The sequence below is a fragment of the Gobio gobio genome (genome assembly GCF_949357685.1).
Source record: "Gobio gobio genome assembly, chromosome: 18".
NCBI classification, from domain to species: Eukaryota; Metazoa; Chordata; class Actinopteri; order Cypriniformes; family Gobionidae; genus Gobio; species Gobio gobio.
Window position 1 is genome coordinate 25,988,086 of NC_137111.1, and position 22,031 is coordinate 26,010,116.

A 22,031-nucleotide genomic window follows, 5' to 3' on the forward strand; every position below is an offset into this window, starting at 1 on the left:
TTTTATTTTGTAGAAACCATGGAAACACCAAAGACGCTTTAATATATTATGTGTTTTATTAGACAGGTGAGCAACTGTTTGGATACATTCATTGACAGAAAATGAATTATTGTTAGATCAACACAGTTAGTCTTATTGTTTGAACTTGATTTACCGCGAGTACCATGTTTTACCATGCCTAATATCGATCTAGCTTACTGCAGTGTGCAACAAGTGTCTCATAGTAGACACTAAGCGAACACATAGAGTAGCATTTTAACATAACTTTCAACACACTCAAATGTATAAAAACAGTGCTGCGTTACCCCTCAAATGCATGACTGGAAAAAGCGGAAACGGTCGTCTACGGCATATTAAAAGCTCTGCGAAATCAAGGCGTCATCAAGCTACGCCTTTGTTTTGAATAAGCGACCTCTAGTGGCGAAAAATTATATATTGTGGCTTTAATGAAGTAAAATAGGTTGCTGAATCATGTTGATTAAAAAAATTATTGTATTTTTATACACTACCTTTTAGAAGTTTGGGGTCTTTAAGATTTTTTTAATGTTTTTGAAAGAAGTCTGCTATGCTCATCAAGGCTGCACTGATTTGATCAAAAATACAATAAAAACGATATATTGTTACATATTAAATACAACTATAAATGTTCTATTTTAAAATAGCCTATATTTAAATATATTTTATTCCTGGGATGGCAAAGCTGAAATGATTCTAATATGCTGATTGTAACATGTATGTTCTGTTTTAGTTTAGTTTTCTCTCTGTTTGCTCTGTTCCTGTTTGCCTGTTCATATTAGTTCCCTTGGTTACTCATTCATGCTCTAGTTTGTTGCTATGGTTATTCACGATTATTAGATTCTGTTCACCTCTGTTCATCTAGTTCCCTTTGCTTTATCACTGTATTTAAGCCCTGAGTTTCCCTAGTTCATTTTTCCATTATTGTTGATGCGTGTTTGTTGTGTTTATTATTAAAGACTATCTTGATTTTCCAACATGTTACACTGATTTGGTGCTCTTATTATTATCAATGTTGAAAACAGCTGTGCTGCTTAATATGTTTCTGGAAACTGTGATACTTTTTTTCAGGATACTTGATGAATAGTAAATTCACATGAACAGCATTTGTTTGGAAGATATTTTTTATAACATTATACCGTTGCAAGAAAATGAATGTGAACCGCTCGCAGAATCTGTGAAAATGTAAATATTTTTAACAAAATAAGAGAGATCATAAATTTTTTTTTATTTTTTATTTAGTCTCTAAAGAGATAGGTCACCCTGAAATGAAAATAAAGCATTCTTTTACTGTTGTTCCAAAGCCCTAAACTGTGAAAAAAAAATGTCCGTAAAAATAGGCCACAATGTAATGAATATGAAGGAATTTTCTGGATAATTACTGGATAATGTACTGGCAGAAAATTACCAGTACATTTTCCGTTTTAATTTTTTACAGTGTAAATCATTTAAAAGTGTAAATCATTTTCGGACCTCAAAAGCAGAAATTTAAAAAATAGTCCTGCACGCGCTCCTTTCTATAATAGCAGTGAATAGCGACCAGGTTAAAACATTACAAACATTTTACAAAAGTATCATGCAATGACAGTGAGACACGCGCCATATATGGAAAGTGTTCAGGAGGCATAATATAAGGTTTTTCAAGAAAGAAACCGTATTATTCAGTCAAAATACTGAGCTCGGCCGTTACTCTTTGCGCGCTCCTGTGAGTACGTATGTAAGTATATTACATATTAGGTACAATTTACCAAATTCTAAAAAATTTCACTGGACTAAATGTAAAAACAAAAATTATGAAAATATCTTATTCAGAACAGCACTAAATAAAAAATAAAAACATTTTGTATGATCTCTCTTATTTTGTTAAAATTATTCACATTTTCACAGATTCTGCAAGCGGTTCATACTTTTTCTTGCAACTATAAATGTCTTTACTGTCACTTTTGATCAGTTTAATCCATCCTTGCTGAATAAAAGTATTATCTTTAAAAAATATATATAGCCGCAAGCGACAATCTCCGGGGTGGTCCATTTGAATGATTACCAATCCTATTGAAACATATTATGATGTGTTTTTTGTAGCAAAGGCCCTCTTGAATCTTCACTGAAAGTTAGGTTTTGAAATATATGTAGTGTATGTGGGCAATATTCTTCATTTTATATAAATAAATATACATCATAACATTTCTATAAAGAATTATTTATTTTTTTGTTGTGGTATGAATAATAAAACACTTACAGTATGTGTTAAACTGCAAGCATACAGTTAGAAGGCAATACATACACCGATCAGGCATAACATCCTAGTAACAGCCCTGACAAGTCCTGTAAGTTGTGAGGTGGGGCCTCCATGGATTGGACTTGTTTGTTCAGCACATCCCACTGATGCTCGATTAGATTGAGATCTGGGGAATTTGGAGGCCACGTCAACACCGCAAACATGTTGTACTACTCAAACCATTCAGACCACACGGGCCAGCCTTTGCTCCCCACGCCAAGGCTCATTGATGCACGTGGGGAGCAAAGGCTGGCCCGTGTGGTCTGATCCAACAGACGAGCTACTGTAGCTCAAATTGCTAAAGAAATTAATGCTGGTTCTGATAGAAAGGTGTCAGAATACACTGGGAAACCTTGGGTCCTGCCATCCATGTGGATGTTACTTTGACACTTACCACCTAAGCATTGTTGCAGACCATGTACACCCTTTCATGGAAACGGTATTCCCTGGTGGCTGTGGCCTCTTTCAGCAGGATAATGTGCCCTGCCACAGAGCAAAAATGGTTCAGGAATGGTTTGAGTAGCACAACAAGTTTGAGGTGTTGAAGTGGCCTCCAAATTCCCCAGATCTCAATCTAATCGAGCATCAGTGGGATGTGCTGAACAAACAAGTCCAATCCATGGAGGCCCCACCTCACAACTTACAGGACTTGTCAGGGCTGTTACTAGGATGTTATGCCTGATCGGTGTATGTATTGCCTTCTAACTGTATGCTTGCAGTTTAACACATACTGTAAGTGTTTTATTATTCATACCACAACAACAACAAAAAAATTATTTAAAGAAATGTTGTGATGTATATTATTGTGAAAAAGACAAAATTAGTTTGACAGCATTATTTTTAATCATGTATGGCAACTTGAAAATGGTTTATTGGTCTAAAACCATTAAATGTTTAATCATCTATATTTCACAGATTTCTATACACTAATTATATAAAACTACTTTTCTTGCCAAGTTTGAGTTTGGGGTCTGACGACCATACACATTCAGAGCAGAAAATTCAGAAGAAGAAAATCAGTACAAACACAGTATAGGGTTCCTGCACCTTCAGTGCTTGGATCCCTAAAAATCTTACATACTCTAAACTTTTAAATGGTAAGTGGGCAAAGCAAATATATTGAAGCCCAAATAAAGCCACCAGATGGTGCTGCTCAACTACAAATCCTCTGCTTAGGGATGTTTGTTTTTCATTGGGATTTTGTTATGACTCAGAACTTTTTTTCCTTTTTTTGAAAAACACTCAGTAACGGACTCAGTAGAAAAATCTGAATGAAACCTGTTTTCAATAAAAATGACTGTGGGTTGCTCTTTCTCTGGCAGGAGTGATTCTTACAGAGAGCAAAGGGTTTAGATCATGAATATATCAGATATCAAGTGAATTAGGACATTTCTAGAAGAAAACATTTTGGCCCTTTTTTTTCCCCTTTCTTAAGATGAAAGATGAGAGAACAGAGTAAGAAAGTTCTTTGGCTCTGTTTTGCTCCTCACGGAACAGGAGACGATCAGATGTTATTCTGTGTTTAGGAGGAAGATGATTGTGCTTTTATACCGCCGGATGAATCTATGATCATCAATAATAGACAGGATTAGGGTTCTTTTTTTGTACTTCCAATTGTCTTTATTCCATTCTGTGCTGAAATCCCTGCTGGAATCATTGCAGATGCTCAGAGCAGGAAGATTACGGAGGACGATGAAGAGAAGGAATGAAAATGTGTCAAAGGGAATCGTTGTCAAAAAAGAAAAAGCAGGAAGCTGTTGGATATCTCTCTCTGTTTCTGTGAACTACTGCACAGAGAGACAGATAGAGCTGCGTGCTTTTCTCGTGAGCTGTTTTCCTGGAGGCTGGAGAGGCTGTAGCCTCAGGCCAGCTGTATAATACATGAGGAGCTAACACACACACACACACACACACACACACACACACACACACACACACATTTACATATACACTCACACACTCATTTTGCTTGAATACTCACAAGTACATAAAAACACAAACCCATACTTTTGTGCACACATACCCGCATTCTTACACTCATGCATAACAAATGAGCTGAGTGTTTGCTGTTGGAACCAAAGAGGTTTATAATACTTTGCTAAAGCATTAGCATTGCCATTCTGAGGAAGTTGCTTGTTTGGTACATGACCCCCCCCAGAATATCAAGTTAACCGAGCTGTTAAAGGCACAGTATGTAAGTTTCCCCGCTAGAGGCCGCTTGTTCAAAACAAAGGCGTAGCTTGATGTCGCTGTGAATGAGCATAGAATCATGGGAGTTGCAGTCTTGACTTGAAAGGAATCCGATGTACTTGAGCAGAAATCATGTTCATGAATGAGCAAATATATTAACGTTTTATTAACGTAGCGGTGATATGAAGCAGGGTGCACCGAGAGCCCTTGGGATCGAATGCTAATGAGAGAGCCCTTGGGATCGAATGCTAATGAGAAAAATGCAGGGGCCGCATTTTTTCAAATACGCCGCACTTTGTGCAAAATATGCGTGGCTAGCATGATTTCATAATCCCTGCATTTTCGTTGCAAAAAAGTCAAATATATTAGCAGAAAGTTGAAAAATGTTTGTTTACTTCACATAAGAGCCGCCATTTCCCCCTATTGCCATGGGAACGTTTTGAAGTGACGTAATTACCCGACGTGAACGTCATCGAAAAGCTGCAAACCCCGTGGTGAAACCATAGATATCGTTGAAAGCATGGTGAAGCGCGCAAATTCCCAAAAGACCGCGCAAAGCAGTTTCCCGGTGTGTTGACCAATTTCAAAAAACAGCATCATGATGCTTCGAAGCGTTATGAATCAGTGAGTCGATTCAGCGGTTTGGATCGCCAAAGTCATGTATTTCAGCAGTTTGACACGCGATCCGAATCAGGAATCGACTCGCTGATTCATAACGCTTCGAAGCTTCATGATGCTGTTTTTTTAAATCAGTCATCACTATACAAGTCGTTATTTAGGTTTTTTTTGCGCACAAAAGCTATTCTCGTCGCTTCATAATGTTATTGTAGAACCACTGTAGTAAGATGGACTTTGTAACGATGTCTTTAGTACCTTTTATGGGTCTTGAGAGTGCACAGTGCATTGTGCCAATGGAGGCCTTTCTGAGCCATCGGATTTCAACAAAAATATCTTCATTTGTGTTCTGAAGATGAACGGAGGTCTTACGGGTGTCCAACGACATGAGGGGAAGTCATTAAAGCTACACTGTGTGATATTTTCCCCCATCTAGTGGTGAACTTGTATATGACCATCCAGTGAATAATAGTTTCTGTTCCTCTCAATTCCGATTTCGTTTTAACTCCTACGGTAGCCGATTTAGTCCAAGATTAACATGGCTTCCAGTTCGACCTCGTCCACATTCGACACGGTGCCATCAAGTGTTAAAACGCCAAAGGCGAAGCTTGAATTTACGGGTATGTCCCTCTTTGGCTAATGTACTTTCAAGATGGAGGGGCATCATGGCGACCCGCATTCGAACCCCTCACCCGTATGTATTTTCAATGGCATATTATAAACTTACGAGAATACTTTATTACTTGAAAGAAGTAAATATACATTAATGAGCACATATATTTTTGAAAGAACTAAGTGTTTTTAGCTAAGAATAAACTAAAAAAAGTTACACATTGTAGCTTTAATGACAGAATTTTCATTTTGGGGTGAACTAACCCTTTAAGAGATTGCACTTTGTGCATTGGAAGCACTCAAATGTCTGTTTTGTATAGCTACCTCTGTAAAACAGGAAGTTATTTAAGTTGTAGCATATTCCTTTTTTAAAGCTACAGAACTTGTTTGACTCAATATTTTGAAAATTTGAGCCATGTGTTTATTAAGTTCTTCAATAAAACAAGATGAGAACTTAAATATTCCCAGCACTTTTGTGATGTAGTGCTCTTTTTCATCAAACCGCAGTTTTTGCAAGTTGCGATTTTTCTTTTATGTCAAAAATCATTAGAATATTAAATAAATTAAATAATGTTCCTTGAAGATATTTCGGAAATTTCCTACCGTAAATATATAAACATGTATTATTAGTTGTAATATGCATTGCTAAGGACTTCATTTGGACAACTTTAAAGGCGATTTCTCAATATTTTGAGAAAAAAAAAAAATATATTTTTTTTTTTTTTTTTTTTTTGCAACCTCAGATTCCAGATTTTTAAATAGTTGTATCTCGGCCAAATATTGTTCTATCCCAACAAACCATACATCAATGGAAATTATTTATTCAAATTGCAAATTGACCTTTATGACTGGTTTTGTGGTCCAGAATCACAAATAACTTTTGCTAAATGACGTGCAATTCATTTTCAAATATATTGTATGACTGAGATAGCTCTCTCTGATTATGCTATGTTAGCCACTTGACAAAATAGTGTTGTCTCTGAGGCACGGTAAAAATGTTACTCGCGGTGAATCAAGAAAACAAGCAATTCAAACAATCAGACTAACCGTGTTGAGCTGTATAACAAAGATTAGTTTTCAGTCTAATAAAATACTTACTATATTAGGCGACGCTAAGACACAGTCCGAAACATGCTTAAAATAGCTGATTTCTCAGGATTAAAACATTGTTGGAAACGTTTGGGATAATGTAAACAAAATATATAACATTGTTCTAGTGGTTCTGGGATATTTTAATCAAAAAATCTTACATATTGTACCTTTAATGTCATGTTATTAATCACTCAGTGACATCTTGACAATACTAAATATTCAAGCATTATCAAGCTGAAACATGATAGATGTCTGACATGAGAGTTGATCAAAACATCATTGAGATATAGGGGGCACACTCTTCTCATTCACATAGACAGACATTTTCTCTTGCTCTTGTTCATAGCCTGAGGTTGAAAATGCTGCAGAGTTTTATGATCAAAGACGTCATGCAACATTGAGACAAACGGACGTGCTCTTCCTTCTTTGTAAACAGTGATGTTTCTTTCCTCCATCCTCATTAAAAAGTGAACTTTGATTCTAAGTTTCCATCTTCTGTGCCTTACATTGGTGCTTTTCCATTTTAGGATTGTTAAGATGTTAATTTTAGATTGTTATGATTTAAAAAATAAGGAAGGACATTTCAGATTTTGCACTCTTTTTCGGTCATTAAACAAATACGTAAATTTGTAGTAATAATCATTTATTTACAGTTTTTTTTTACAAACGCTAGGACTCATTTCTCAATACTTCAGTCTCCTTTTCAAAACTCTTCACACAGTGAGCGCAACATCCATCTATGTGGGCTAAACTGTGGATCATTTATCATTGCTTTGGCACAAAAATGCATTCAATGACTACTTCTTTCAAATCATATTAATACTTTTCTCACTTAGACACAACCACTGCCATAACTCTATGTACCTACAGGTACAATCTGCATGTTTACATACTCTGTTCAAAACTATTAAACTTAAGTTCAAAACCTAACATGAATAAGACCAAAAATGAATAAGACAACATTTTGCAACATTTCTACAGTAATACAATATTGAAATATATTCCGAATAAAAAAAAAATAAATGCTATCAAAACAATTAGATGTAGCTGAATTCCTACACAGGTGTTATCTTTCAATTTCATTACCATATACAAAAGGGTAAAACGTAGGAAAAATGTGGTACTGTAATGCAAACATGGACTATACCATACTGCAGTGAATTATAAACACTAGAGTGTCATTCTTGTTTTGTAAAGAAAATTTACAAAAGAAAACATTGTATAATGCTGCTGTTAGTGTTTTTTTAGGTCATTGTTTTATAAGTGACAGTGTATTTGTTGATTGACAATCTTGGCTTGTGTTGTGGATGAATGAGTTGATTTGAGAATCAAATTAAGTGTTTTGGTAGTTTTAGTGCATTTTGAATGTGAAATGAACTGCTGTGCCAAGATTAAAGTTGGTTAGAAGTGTGTGAAGAGTTTTGATCAAGTGACCTAAGCACTGAGAAATGTGTCCTAGTAATTGGAAGAAAAAAAAACTGTAATTGAAAATTATTATATTAAATGAGAAATAATTTAATATTATCATTGAGAACTAAAATTTAGGAATTGAGGGAGTTTAGAGAAAGTGCACAACTTGCTTGAAAATTCACAGCATCAGCAATGTCTTCCCAATAGTCAGAACCACTTATCCCAGCCACACTCCAAAAGAAGCGTGTGTGTGTGTGTGTGTGTGTGCGTGTGAGAGAATGCACTATATTTATGAGATCGCTAAATCTTCCTGTCCTAACCAGCAGCATGTTACTATGGCAACAGCCACTTGGTTCATTCTTTTTACAGCGCAGTTTGTATTATAGGGTGAATGCAGGTAAATCAGGGCACGTTGTGCCATTCATTTCAATTTCAGATTCTCATAAAGCCACTAGCAGCATCAGCATTTCCTTGATTTTCTGCATTTGAAATGAAAAACGCTGATTTGTTTAATTTATCATATGCATACATTCAGTGATTTGTATCTCTTGAAGGACAACTGAATCATTTATGAAGATGCCGGTGTAAGGAAAATGTCTACACTGTGTGTGTAAAACCAGGGTTTGACCTTTTATTGAGTTGAGCTGAGGGTTTCAAAGAACCAATCTTGTCTTAGACTGTACCAGAGACCTTTGAATACCATATAATATGATGTATCATAAATTACAAGCCTGGTGATCTGGGCTGCTAAAGACACAAAGGCTGCAGGTTCCGTCTCATGTGGAGTGACACATGAATTAGAGTTTCTGAGATTGAGGCACTTTCCAAGCCACTTAAGATGATATTTGCCATTTTCATGACTTTTGCTTTTTCATATTGCTTGAGTGCATTGAGCTAAATAACACTAAATGCATCTCACTTTGCCCTACATCAGTAAACTGTATCCAGCGGATGAGACGGACTCCACCATTGGACGAGCTGCAGCCTCCGCCTTATCAGGATGAGGATGGGTCACCACGTATGTCGTGTACGCCCTCTGACCTGGGCGATGCCAAATGTGACCTTTCACATGGGAGCGAGAGCCCCAGACACAGCTATGGGAAATGTCCAAGTGAGGTCAGTGGAGCACAGGAAACCGAGAGTTTCCTTAACAAGGGCTATGAAGAAGATGTACCCAGCGACAGCACAGCTGTACTCAGCCCAGAGGTGAGTGTTTGAGCAAAGAAGTCTGTATATGCAAAAAGCAAATACAATATCACTGGTCTACGGCCAAAACGCTTATGTAATAAATGTAGTTACATTTTCGGATCAACTAATCAAACTAATTCTTGGTCACTGAGAATGAAAATGATGCTTAAAATTTTTTGATTGGCTCTAGTTTTCAAGATATTAGGTCAGTATATACAACCCTTGACTAAAATAGCAGAGGATAAGTGAGGGATATTTTTTTAAAACCAGAAATTACTAAAATACATCTTTGACTGGATCTATGAATGGGTTTGGACAGGACTTGCTTTTTAGGCAAAACAATGATTGATGCGATCTGAAGCTGGTATTGCGTCATACATGATATGAATTTCATCATGTTGTTCGAAATCATGGATGATGCAATCATAATGAAGCTTACATGATTCTGCTGAACAAATTGCCCTATATAAGCTCTAGAAATCATACAGCAAGGGTGCGTTTCCAGTACAACGACGTAATTCGCTGCTGAATTGCCATAGTACGATGCATCGTTGAAGAAATCAAATAGTCACAACCGTTTCCCGAAACCTTATTTTATCATTTATCGTTCAACAACGTTCGTTAATGATGTCACGCATATGGTGGAGTATTAATAACTTCTTTTAATGAATCCGTTTCAGATCAAATTAATGCTAGATTTTTTTGCTATAAATTAGGGACATGGCATCTGAGGACTAATTCTAATTTTTCTCAGTTATTTTGCTTTATTTCCGGAATAAATCATTTTCTCATTCTTACATAGTAGAGCACACACATGTGCACTTTATATCTCTTGACAAACTAAAAGACGTACATGACATTTGTATGTATTCTAAATGAAACATATAGATTGCACTGAATGTCAGCTTGCTTATTTTGCTTAAGTCCATGTATCATGCAAACCCAAAATTATGCTTCTTACCACCAAATTCTCGATTTAATGAATACCGGAGACAAGCCAAGCGCCTCAATAGGAATAAATTACGTACATTTATAGTTTTTTGCCTTTTGTTTCATAATAAATTTGATTTATATAACCCTTTTGCTGATGTTTAAAACATAAACAGGACAGGTGACCGGTATGTCTACGCAATATACATAAAATGTAGCTTAAACATCTTGGAAACAGTAGCCAATCAGTTAATTGTCAGATTTGAATTCAGCACATCAAAATGCATAATAAACAGCACATTTTATCTCTGAAACAGACGAACAAAATTGTAGACCAGTGTAATTTGGCACTTTTAAAGATACAAATAGCCCCCTTGGTTTAAAAAGACATGATGCTTCCTTGCTTATTCATTCAAAAACTGGTTTCCAGCAGAAAGCTAATTTTGACTGGGCTTTTTTTTAACTTGTTTTAGGGCGTTGCTGTCGCGTGTGATTTGCTGAAGTACTTTCATGGTTTCATTACTTTAACATCACATGCATTCAAACACAGATGCATGCACAAACGCCTTCATAATTCAATATGTATGTGCTGTAGAATGTGCTGTATCTACGTAATAATTTATATGTTTACAGCAGTGTGATGCAGCAGTACTGATTGTACAGGACTGAGACACATCTTTAGCCTAACTTTTGTTATATGAATTATAGCAATAAAAATCTCATCTTGGCCATCAATCATTGAAAATATATTTGTCTATCAGCGAATATTTCATAACTGACTGTGTTTTATGGATTTAAAGCTGTCATGTATAAGCTCATATGAATGTAAACACACTGTGCACCACATCAAGCCACCGTTGGTGACTGTTACTTTGTCTAAATCTCTCGTTTCATTCGTCTCTTTAGGATCTGTCTGCACGTGGATCAGCGGCTCAGCTTCCTAAAGGTTATGACCCTGAGCCTCTCGCTCAATACGGAACTCTCGACGTCATTTTTGACTATGATTCGTCTGACCAGCGTCTGTCCGTCACGATAACAGCACTGACGGACATTCCTTCTCTCAAACGCACGGGTAACATCTCCTGGCAGGTGCATCTAGTGCTGCTGCCCACCAAAAAACAGAGGGCAAAAACCATCATCCAGCGTGGCCCCTGCCCCGTCTTTACAGAGACATTTCACTTCAGCCATATAGAAACGGAGATGATCGGAAACTATGCCGTACGGTTCCGTTTGTACAGCGTCCGAAGGATGAAGAAGGAGAAAGCTCTTGGAGAGAAGGTGTTCTACCTCACCAAACTCAACTTGCAGGGCAAGATGTCAGTCCCCATCATACTGGACCCCTGCTGCAACATACCTGTGAGTGTGGTCAAACGTGATGTCCAAAAGTCTCAAAAATGCTTCTTTTTATTTTAATTTATTAAAAAAATTCATGAAAAATATTTTATCATACTGCGATCATAGAAAATACATACACCGATCATGTGGCAGCACAGGTGAAGTGAATAACACTGATTATCTCTTCATCACGGCACCTGTTAGTGAGTGGGATACATTAGGCAACAAGTGATCTTTTTGTCCTCAAAGTTAATGTGTTAGAAGTTTGAAAAAATGGGCAAGCGTAAGGATTTGAGCAAGTTTGACAAGGGCCAAATTGTGATGGCTAGACGACTGGGTCAGAGCCTCTCCAAAACTACAACTCTTGTGGGTCCTGCCATCCATGTGGAAAACACATGTACCACCTACCTAAGCATTGTTGCAGACCATGTACACCCTTTCATGGAAACGGTATTCCCTGGTGGCTGGTGTTATGCCTGATCGGTGTATATATTTTTATATATATTTTATAAGTTAAACATACCACTCAAAATTTCAAGGTCAGTAAGATTTTGCTTTTTAAAAAAACTAATACTTGTTTTCAGCAAGGATGCATTAAATTGATCAAAAGTAACTGTAAACCATTTTGGTGTTACATTTTTTTTTTTTTTAATTAATCATGGTTTCCACACAGATATTAAGCATCACAAATGTTTTCAAAATTGATAATATTAAGAAATGTCTCCTGAGCATCAAATCGTCATATTAGAATGATTTCTGAAGGATCATGTGACACTGAAGACTGGAGTAATGATGCTGAAAATCCAGCTTTGCAACACAGGAACAAATTTTATTTTAAAAGAAAAAAGTTATTTTCACAATATTAATGTTTTATTGTATGTTGATCAAATAAATGCAGCCTTTATTAGCTTTGGCTTTAAAAAAAAAAAAAAAAACATTAAAAAATATTAACTAATATACAGTATATTGACAAAAATTGTTTAATTAAAAATAATGAAATAATATGTAACACTTTACAATAGGGTAAACATTAGTTAATACATTAACTAATAGAAATTAATAATGAACAATATTCTTACAGTATTTAACCTTTGTTAATGATAATAAAACATTTCCGTTATCTCGGTGCATTAACTAATGATAACAGATTAAACTTTGATCTTAAAAATGTATTAGTAAATGTTTAGATTAACATTAACTAAGATTAATAAATGCTGTAGAAGAACTGTTCATTGTTAGTTCATATAGACTAATGTAGTTAACTAATGTTAACAAATGAAACCTTATTGTAAATTGTTACCAAATTTTATATATATATATATATATATATATATATATATATATATATATATATATATATATAATATTCTGTAAAAACTTTTTAAATGTTAAACAAAAATGATTTGTGTCCCAGGGCAGTGACTCTCAGGCAAGTGTGTCAGACGTGTCGTGCAGTGAGACGGCCTCATCGTTCCCCTCTGCCGGTCAAGGGTCATCTCCAGAGATCCTCCTGGGGCTTGTGTACAACGCCACTACAGGACGACTCTCTGTGGAGGTCATCAAAGGAAGCCACTTTAAAAACCTGGCGGCAAATAAACCTCCCAGTGAGTCCTAGAGCTGCTCAACCTGATTGCTATTGATAGCCGTTCCAGAGCACTTCACCATCAAACTTATCTTTGTATTTCCTGTATCATAATATATAAGGTTTGCAGGATCAAATCGTGTCACCTCTCACCTTTGACCCCAAAGGTGCTCCCTCTTTCTTTCTCGCTTTGCAATTTTCTGTCATATCAACCTTCTGATAAACGCTGCCCTAAATGACCTCCTCTTAACCTTCCCAAAGCTTCCGTCACACTTCAGTCAAAGAGAGCAATATAAGAGCTGTATGCCTTCAGAAAGCACTCATAACTCCATGTCATTTAAACAATATTCAGCCCATAGATTCAGACAGCGTTATGCAATGGTGATGAAGGCTGCATGTCTCTCTTATGCATTGGCCCTTAACCTGAAGTGATGCTGTGTGCTTTATGAACACATTACATCTGACCTAATGTGATGCCATTGAACCTTCAAACCTTTTGACCTGCTCTTTTTCTCCTGCTGTTGTTGATATTCTCTCTCTTTCTCCCTGATGACTGCCGATCCCCTCTGTTCTTGCTGTCACTCCTCTCCTGTTGTCAGACGGTTTGTTCTGTTGTCTAAAGCACTTGATAGGTGGGCAGGTGTACATTATCCGAGGTGAGTTTTCTGTTACCTTTATCAGCATCGGACGCTGCTCATCCATTTTTCTTTCGTCACGCTTCCTCTTTTCATCATCGATCCTTGGTGTTAGACTGGCGAATACTTCTGCATGGATGCTGATGGTTTGATCTGTGGAAAATTTGAGCACAAATTATTGTAAAACTCTATACAGAAAGAAGATTTAGAAACGTGAAGCATGTTATCGATTAATCTTCATCCATGGAGAACGTTCAAACGCTGTTATTTTAGACCACGTTGTGTTGGATGGTATGTTATTATTTTCTGTAGTGAGGTTTGCATGCATCCCCATGCGTTGTGTCTTTTTTTATGTCTGTTTTTTTTTTTTTAAATACATTTACTAGATGATTTGCTTGAATCATTTGAATTTTTCCCATCATGTGACTGGTAGTTCTAGTCCAAGATGCCAGAGAGATGTAGAGATCTTTACTGGCATGTAGCCATGTGAGTGGTTATTCTGTGTTTGCAGACAGTGGAACATTTTAGGGATTTTACAGTTTACTTTGCACTGTTACACTGTTACAGTCAACTCCAGAATTATTGGCACCCTTGGTAAATATGAGCAAAGGCGGCTGTGAAAATAAACCTGCATTGTTTATCCTCTTGTTCGGTAACACTTTACAATAAGGTTGTATTAGTTAACTTTAGTTAATGCATTATTTAACATGAACTAACCATGAACAACACCTCTGTTCAGCATTAGTTAATTTTTGTTAACGCTAACCAGTGTTGGGGGTAACGCATTACTTGAGTAATATAATCAGTAACTTGAGTTACATAATCAGATTACTTTTTCAAGTAACTAGTAAAGTAACGCATTACTTTTCAAATTTACAACAAAATATCTGAGTTACTTTTTCACATTTATTTGACTGACAGCTCTCCTGTCCCCATGTTGAGAAAAATCGAGAGTAAGTGCAGAGGCGTTGTGTGTAAACATGATGGTTATTGTAGTTCTAGACTGAATGTGAGCATTTATTCATCTCACTTGCACAATAAACATTCAGTACTCATCAAAATCAATAAAATCAGTCAAATACAAAATCAGAGTACTATGCAAACCTCAAATATATAAATGTTAAATAAAACAAATATTTTTAAGCATTTAATCTACCTTTATTGACTAATGTCTTGCTGCTGACCTTCGATGATTCAGTTAAACCATGAGCAAATATTACAAGATTTTTTGTTTTTATTGGTAAAACTTTTTTCTCCTGCATCCTATTCTTCCATTATCCAAAATGGCAGCACATCTTTACCTAAGCTTGAGGCTTATTATTTCAATTTTGGCATGAAGAGGTCTTTACATTTGCACAAAAATAGAACTTTTTTTGCTATAAAAAAAACAAGCCCAGCCCAGGTGAGAAAAAGTAACGCAAAAGTAACGTAACGCATTACTTTTCTTACAAAGTAACTAACTCCAATTAGTTACTTTTTAAGGGAGTAACGCAATATTAAAATGCATTACTTTTCAAAGTAACTTTCCCCAACACTGACGCTAACACATATATTAATGCATCCATTCACATTAACAGCGCAATTAGTTAATGCATTAGTTAACATGAACTAACCATGAACAATGCCTGTAGCTTTACTGTGTTTGTAAGGTTTTCTTACTGTACATATTTACATTAGTTTACGTAGCAGTTGGCACACACTGAGGATGAACATTTCTAACTCACCATCTTACTCTAAAGGAAAAAATGCTCACATTTTGAAATAAATGTTTTTTTTTCCAATGCATGTTGGCCACAATTATTGGCATCCCTAGAAACTCTTATGAGTAAAATATCTCTGAAGTATATTCCCATTCACATTTAAAAAATTTTTTTGCACACCAGGGTGACTAGGAGCGTGAAATAGTCCAGCCATGACTTCCCGTTCCGCAGGAGTACAGTATAAATATGGAAACACAAAGGTCAAATTCTCTTAATCATTCATCACAATGAGTAAAACCAAAGAATATAGTTCTGTGTTGCAGCAAAAGATTGTTGAGCTTCACAAAATAGAAAGTGGCTGTATAGCTAAAGCATGGAAAATCCCCATTTCCACCATCAGGGCAATAACTAAGAAGTTCCAATCAACTAAAGATGTTACAAATCTACATTTGTCTATATCGTCTTAATGCATGACGAGGAGGAGAGTTCCAAGGATCACAGATGGAGAATTGCAGATATTAGTTGAGTCTTGGGGTCAGAAAGCCTTAAAAAATTATCAAACGTTACCACAAGTTGTTTGGGAGAGTTTCAAAAAATATCCTCCTCACTCATCAAAAAGCAAACTGCAGCATATTCAGTTGTCAGACACGACTGGAACTTTAAAAGGGACCAGCTTCTATGGTCAGATGAAACTAAAAAAATCTTTTTGGCAGCAAACCCACCAGATGGGTTTGGTGTAAACTGGGATAAAAAGTACCACAATGCCCACGGTTAAATATACAGCTGGATCTTTAATGTTGTGGGCCTATTTTTTGCTGGAGGTCCTGGGCATCTTGTTCCGATACATGGTATCATGGATTCTAGCAAATACCAGATAATAAATCAAAACCTGATGGCTTCTGCTGGAAATCTTATAATGAACCATGGTTGGATCTTCCATCAGTACAATGATCCAAAGCAAACATCAAAATCAACACAAAAATATGTCACTGAACACAAAATCTGCCATGGCCATCCCAGTTTCCTGAACTGAACCCTATAGAAAATGAGTGGTGTGAAGTGAAGAGAAGAAGCACCAACATGGAGCTGTGAATCTGAAGGATCTGGAGAGATTCTGTATGGAGGAATGGTCGCTGATTTATTGTCAGGTGTTCTCCAAACTCATCAGGCATTATAGGAGATAACTCAGAGCTGTTATCTTGGGAAAAGGACGTTGCAATAATTGGGTGCCAATAATTGTGGCCAACGTGAGAGAGAGAAAAAACATTTATTTCATAATGTGAGTTTCCCCCCACTTTCAATTGTTTTACTTCAATGAAAGATTAGAATTTAGTGAATTTAAATTCATTATTTTTTCCTCAATTCTACAAACAATACCCCATAATGACAACATCAAAGAAGTTTGTTTGAAATCTTTGCAAATTTATTAAAAATAAAAAATCACATGTACTTAGTATTCACAGCCTTTGCCATGACACTCAAAATTGAGCTCAGGTGCATCCTGTTTCCACTGATCATCCTTGAGATGTTTCTACAACTTGATTGGAGTCCCCCTGTGGTAAATTCAATTGATTGGACATAATTTGGAAAGGCACACACCTGTCTATATAAGGTCCACAGTTAACAGTGCAAGTCCAAGGAATTGTCTGTAGACCTCCGAGACAGGATTGTATCAAGGCACAGATCCGGGGAAGGGTACAGAAAAATTTCTGCATTATTGAAGTTCCCAATGAGCACAGTGGCCTCCATCATCCGTAAATGGAAAATGGAAGAAGTTTGGAACCACCAGGACTGTTCCTAGAGTTGGCCGCCAGGCCAAACTGAGAAATTGGGGGAGAAGGGCCTTAGTCAGGTAGGTGAACAAGAACCCGATGGTCACTCTGACAGAGCTCCAGCGTTTCTCTGTGGAGAGAGGAGAACCTTCCAGAAGAACAACCATCTCTGCAGCACTCCACCAATCAGGCCTGTATGGTAGAGTGGCCAGACGGAAGCCACTCCTCAGTAAAAGGCACATGACAGCAAGTTTGCTAAAAGGTACCTGAAGGACTCTCAGACCACGAGAAACAAAATTCTCTGGTCTGATGAAATAAAGATTGAACTCTTTGGCCTGAATGGCAAGCGTCATGTCTGGAGAAAACCAGGCACCACTCATCATCTGGCCAATACCATCCCTACAGTGAAGCATGGTGGCAGCATCATGCTGTGGGGATGTTTTTCAGCGGCAGGAACTGGGAGACTAGTCAGGATCGAGGGAAAGATGAATGCAGCAATGTACAGAGGCATCCTTGAGGAAAACCTGTTCCAGAGCGCTCTGGACCTCAGACTGGGGTGTAGGTTCATCTTTCAACAGGACAACGACCCTAAGCACACAGCCAAGATAACAAAGAAGTGGCTACGGGACAATTCTGTGAATGTCCTTGAGTGGCCCAGCCAGAGCCCAGACTTGAACCCGATTGAACATCTCTGGAGAGATCTGAAAATGGCTGTGCATCGACACACCCCATCCAACCTGATGGAGCATGAGAGGTCCTGCAAAGAGGAAAGGGAGAAATAAAGGCCAAAATAGGTGTGCCAAGCTTGTAGCATTATACTCAAAAAAACTTGAGGCTGTAATTGGTGCCAAAGGTGCTTCAACAAAGTATCGAGCAAAGGCTGTGAATACTTATGCACATGAGATTTATTTCACTTTTTATTTGTAATAAATATTCAAAGATTTCAAACAAACTTCTTTCAGGTTGTCATTACGGGGAATTGTTTGAAGAATTTAGGTAAAAAATTATGAATTTAATACATTTTGGAATAAGGCTGTAACATAACAAAACGTGGAAAGAGTGAAGCGTTGAGAATACTTCCCGATGCACTGTACCAAGGGTGCCAATGTAAGTGGAGGGCATTGTAGATTAAAAACACTTTTTTTATTTTGATCTAGATCTGTTTGTGATCTTTAAATCATGCTTCATTAATTTAAACAATTTTCTTATAAAAATAAATAAGTCTGTAACAACGTTTATAGACTTTATATACATATACAGTACATAATATATAATATCAGACTTTAGTTAATTTTAGATTTTGGGAAAAGAGTGCTTTGCAACTGCAAGGGCATCTTCATACTTATATGTTTGGGATCAAAAAATTGCAAAAGCTGCTGTACGGCACAGAAAAATATTGCTGTGCTACGTTTGTGCAAATGATTATGAAAAACAATTACTTTGTCTCATTTACATTCCCTAGGTTAATAACCGATATATGTAATAACTTTATCAATGCATATGATCAGTAGTTTATGTAATGGGATATACTGTAGACTATCTGAAGATTGATTTCTGTGGCAGGAAGTGTTTAGACTCCTGAATAACTGCATCACAGAGGCTAATCAGCCCTCTTGAACCGCTATTTAGCTCCTGAACCGCTATTGAGCTCTTTCATATTCAGCTTGAGAAGCTGATTTCCTCAGTGCCAGGTATGAGTCTGTGTTCCCATCTCTGAAATCAGCTTCTTTTGCTCGGTTCTTCTATTAGTTAGAAAAATAGAGGAGAGTGAAAATTTTTTTTGAAAACGCAGAAAGATGACTCCACAGGAAGCCCGCACTCGACGGTTCACGGAACAAAACCGTCGCCCTGACACAAAGACACAGAGAATACTAACGTCTGTTGTATTCTTGTGTATTCAGGCAGGGCAGCAGAAAGCACACTCAGAGGAGTTCAACTGCGCTCTGAATTCAGTCCCGTGAAAGGCCCCGTGCTGCAGCAGAGTCTGCTTTGAATGCATCTGTAGAGTCGCAGTTCAAAAGGTTCTGAGAGGAGTGATGCGGGACTCAATTATTAATCAGTGAGCATTGATTTGTGCCGAGCATTAATGCAAAAAAGAAACTGAATGGCTCGTTTTCAACCAATAAATTTCATCCTGTATTAATGAATGGAATAATCAATTGCTTTTCAGATAATTTGAGAGATTGAAGCATTGCCAAGCTGGAACCGTATTATTGAAAACCTCCATGCTGGCAGAAGAACTGCACCACAACAATATCTTGTTACTCAATTTAACGTCTCAACTTACAAACCTACAATTTTTTTAGTATTATGTTTTTGTACATATTTTTTGCTGGCTGAATATTGTGATTATTGTGCTTTTTATTATTATTGTTTATTATACTTTTTATTTTAATATTTTGGATGCAAAATTTTGTATTTTTGTCTTGTTTTCCAGTAAAAAAATATCTAAACTGTTTTAAAACTATTATATTTTTTTTAAACTAGGTTTCTTTATCTTGTCAAATTTTCCTTTTAAAAACAATTTCCAATGGAGTAAAAAAAAAAAAACTTATATATAATTTTTTATTTTATTTTTTACTGGAAAACAAAATCCAAATACTGGTTAAGATTTTTTTTTTTCTCTCAAATTTCTCATGGTCAAACCAAATGTACTCTTGACTGGTTTGACTGTAAAAGTTTTAGGATTACTGATCATAGAATGAAAGGTTCTCTGACTGACGTCCTGTTTCATCCCGTTTCAGACACTTATGTAAAGCTGACTCTACTGAACTCAATGGGTCAGGAGATGTCCAAGTGCAAGACATCGATTTGCCGTGGCCAACCCAACCCCACCTACAAGGAGACCTTTGTGTTCCAAGTTGCTCTGTTCCAGCTCTCTGATGTCACGCTCATCCTGTCGGTCTACAACAAGCGCAGCATGAAGCGGAAGGAGATGATTGGCTGGATCTCTTTGGGGCTGAACAGCTCTGGGGAGGAGGAGCTAACACACTGGACTCAGATGAAGGAATCGAAGGGACAACAGGTGTGTCGATGGCACAGTCTATTGGAGTCCTAGAATGTCAGTAAGTGACGGAAATGATATGTGGTGATAATGGGGTAGGGGGACCAAGAGTAGGTCAGGCCCTCAAACGGCCCCAAACCGACAGAGCTGGCCCTCACTGCAGTGCATTATGAGAAACGGGAGTAGTTCCTTTGGATGTAATCTGCTCTCCTTCCCAATGCATTGCAGGAAATGGGTTAGAGAAATGATGAAAACAGGGTTAGATACGCCACACCGTTAATGGAAGAAACACTAATGAGACAGAGTTTTATGTTTAATTTAGATATTTATTTGTATATTTTTTGACTTGACTAGATGTTTGCTTAAGGTGGTTGTAATGTTTCTAATGGGGTTATAGGCACGGTAAGAGAGAAAGAACAAACAAATATATGAGTGAGATCCAGGCATGAAAGATCTGCAAAGACGAGGCAAGTTAAAATTTCTTTGCTCAGATGATAACTGGAGTTAACGTTGCTTTAACCTTAAAGCAGGGGTAAAATTACTGTCCGGTTGCCATTCTGAAGTCATTTTAATGGATACTCAGACAGATATGCAGTATCTATATGAATGGCTGGCTTTCCTCGACATGTGATTAGAATATCTAGATCTCATTCTTATTCATGGTGTAGTTCATTCCACTTTGAAATCGACTGTAAGAGTGCCAATCCAGACTTCACAGCATACAGCCTATAATTCGGCGTTACATGCCAGCTATTTTATTCCACTCATTCTAAATGTAATACCTAGCGATCAGAAACACACCACAAAATGAAAAGATAATAGAAAAATATCATTTTCATTTTCAATATGACATTAACAGCCAATAAGTATAGAAGTTGTCATGTATTAACTATACATTTGTAGAAACACCTTATAATATTGGTATAATAAATTAATAACGTAATAATAAAAATATGAAATGTTATGTAAAATGAAATATAAAATATATTAAATTATTTGTTGACTTGTAAAGTCATTATATGACACACATATTATTAGTTTTATATCTATTTATTTTATATACATGAAAGCCTTGTAAAAATAGAAGAATGTATTAATTTATATAAAATATAATTTCAATTCAAAATAAAATTGGTCATGTTGGCCATAATGCTTTCACCACTGTAAACACCTGTTCCCAAGAATAACTATACGGATAACTATAATGATAATTATAGTTACAGATACAGACAATACGTTCTGTTAATTTTAATCATGCACTGGTTATGCCGCTTACTGCTTAAAGGAACACGCCAACTTTTTGGGACTTTGACTTATTAACTGTATTCCCCAGAGTTAGATAAGTCCATACATACCATTCTCATCTCCATGCGTGCCATAACTCTGTCTTACACACCCCCCTGCTAGCCTAGCTTAGCACAAAGACTGGAAGGATATGGCTCCAGCTAGCCTACTGCTCAATAAGGGACAAAATAACGCCAACATTTTCCTATTTACATGTTGTGATTTGTATAGTCACAGCGTGTACAAATAACAAGGTTACATGAGACACAGCCATCTTATAAACGTATACATACTGGGGACAATATTCTCAGAAGGCGCAGCACTGCTGTACTTCTGCGGAGTGTTTTCCTTGCAGCACATGAGAAGCAGCGTTGTTACTTCCTTCAACA

General features: G+C 36.7%; 1 protein-coding gene across 2 annotated transcripts in view; it reads left to right on the plus strand.

Annotated features, from left to right (window-relative positions):
• Nucleotides 1-20,412, plus strand: part of syt14a (synaptotagmin XIVa) — a gene marked incomplete at both ends in the record, with an annotated part of 62,706 nt that extends 42,294 nt beyond the window's left edge. The window contains 5 exons of one of the 2 annotated variants that reach the window (XM_079842364.1): nucleotides 9,147-9,418; nucleotides 11,237-11,686; nucleotides 13,080-13,269; nucleotides 13,847-13,903; nucleotides 20,099-20,412. In XM_079842364.1, the coding sequence (XP_079698490.1) occupies nucleotides 9,147-9,418; nucleotides 11,237-11,686; nucleotides 13,080-13,269; nucleotides 13,847-13,903; nucleotides 20,099-20,412 (1,283 nt within the window). Of the gene's footprint in view, nucleotides 1-9,146; nucleotides 9,419-11,236; nucleotides 11,687-13,079; nucleotides 13,270-13,846; nucleotides 16,272-20,098 lie in introns of those variants that run through there. The other variant, XM_079842365.1, reaches the window with a different exon arrangement.
• Between the last annotated feature and the right edge of the window lie 1,619 nt (nucleotides 20,413-22,031).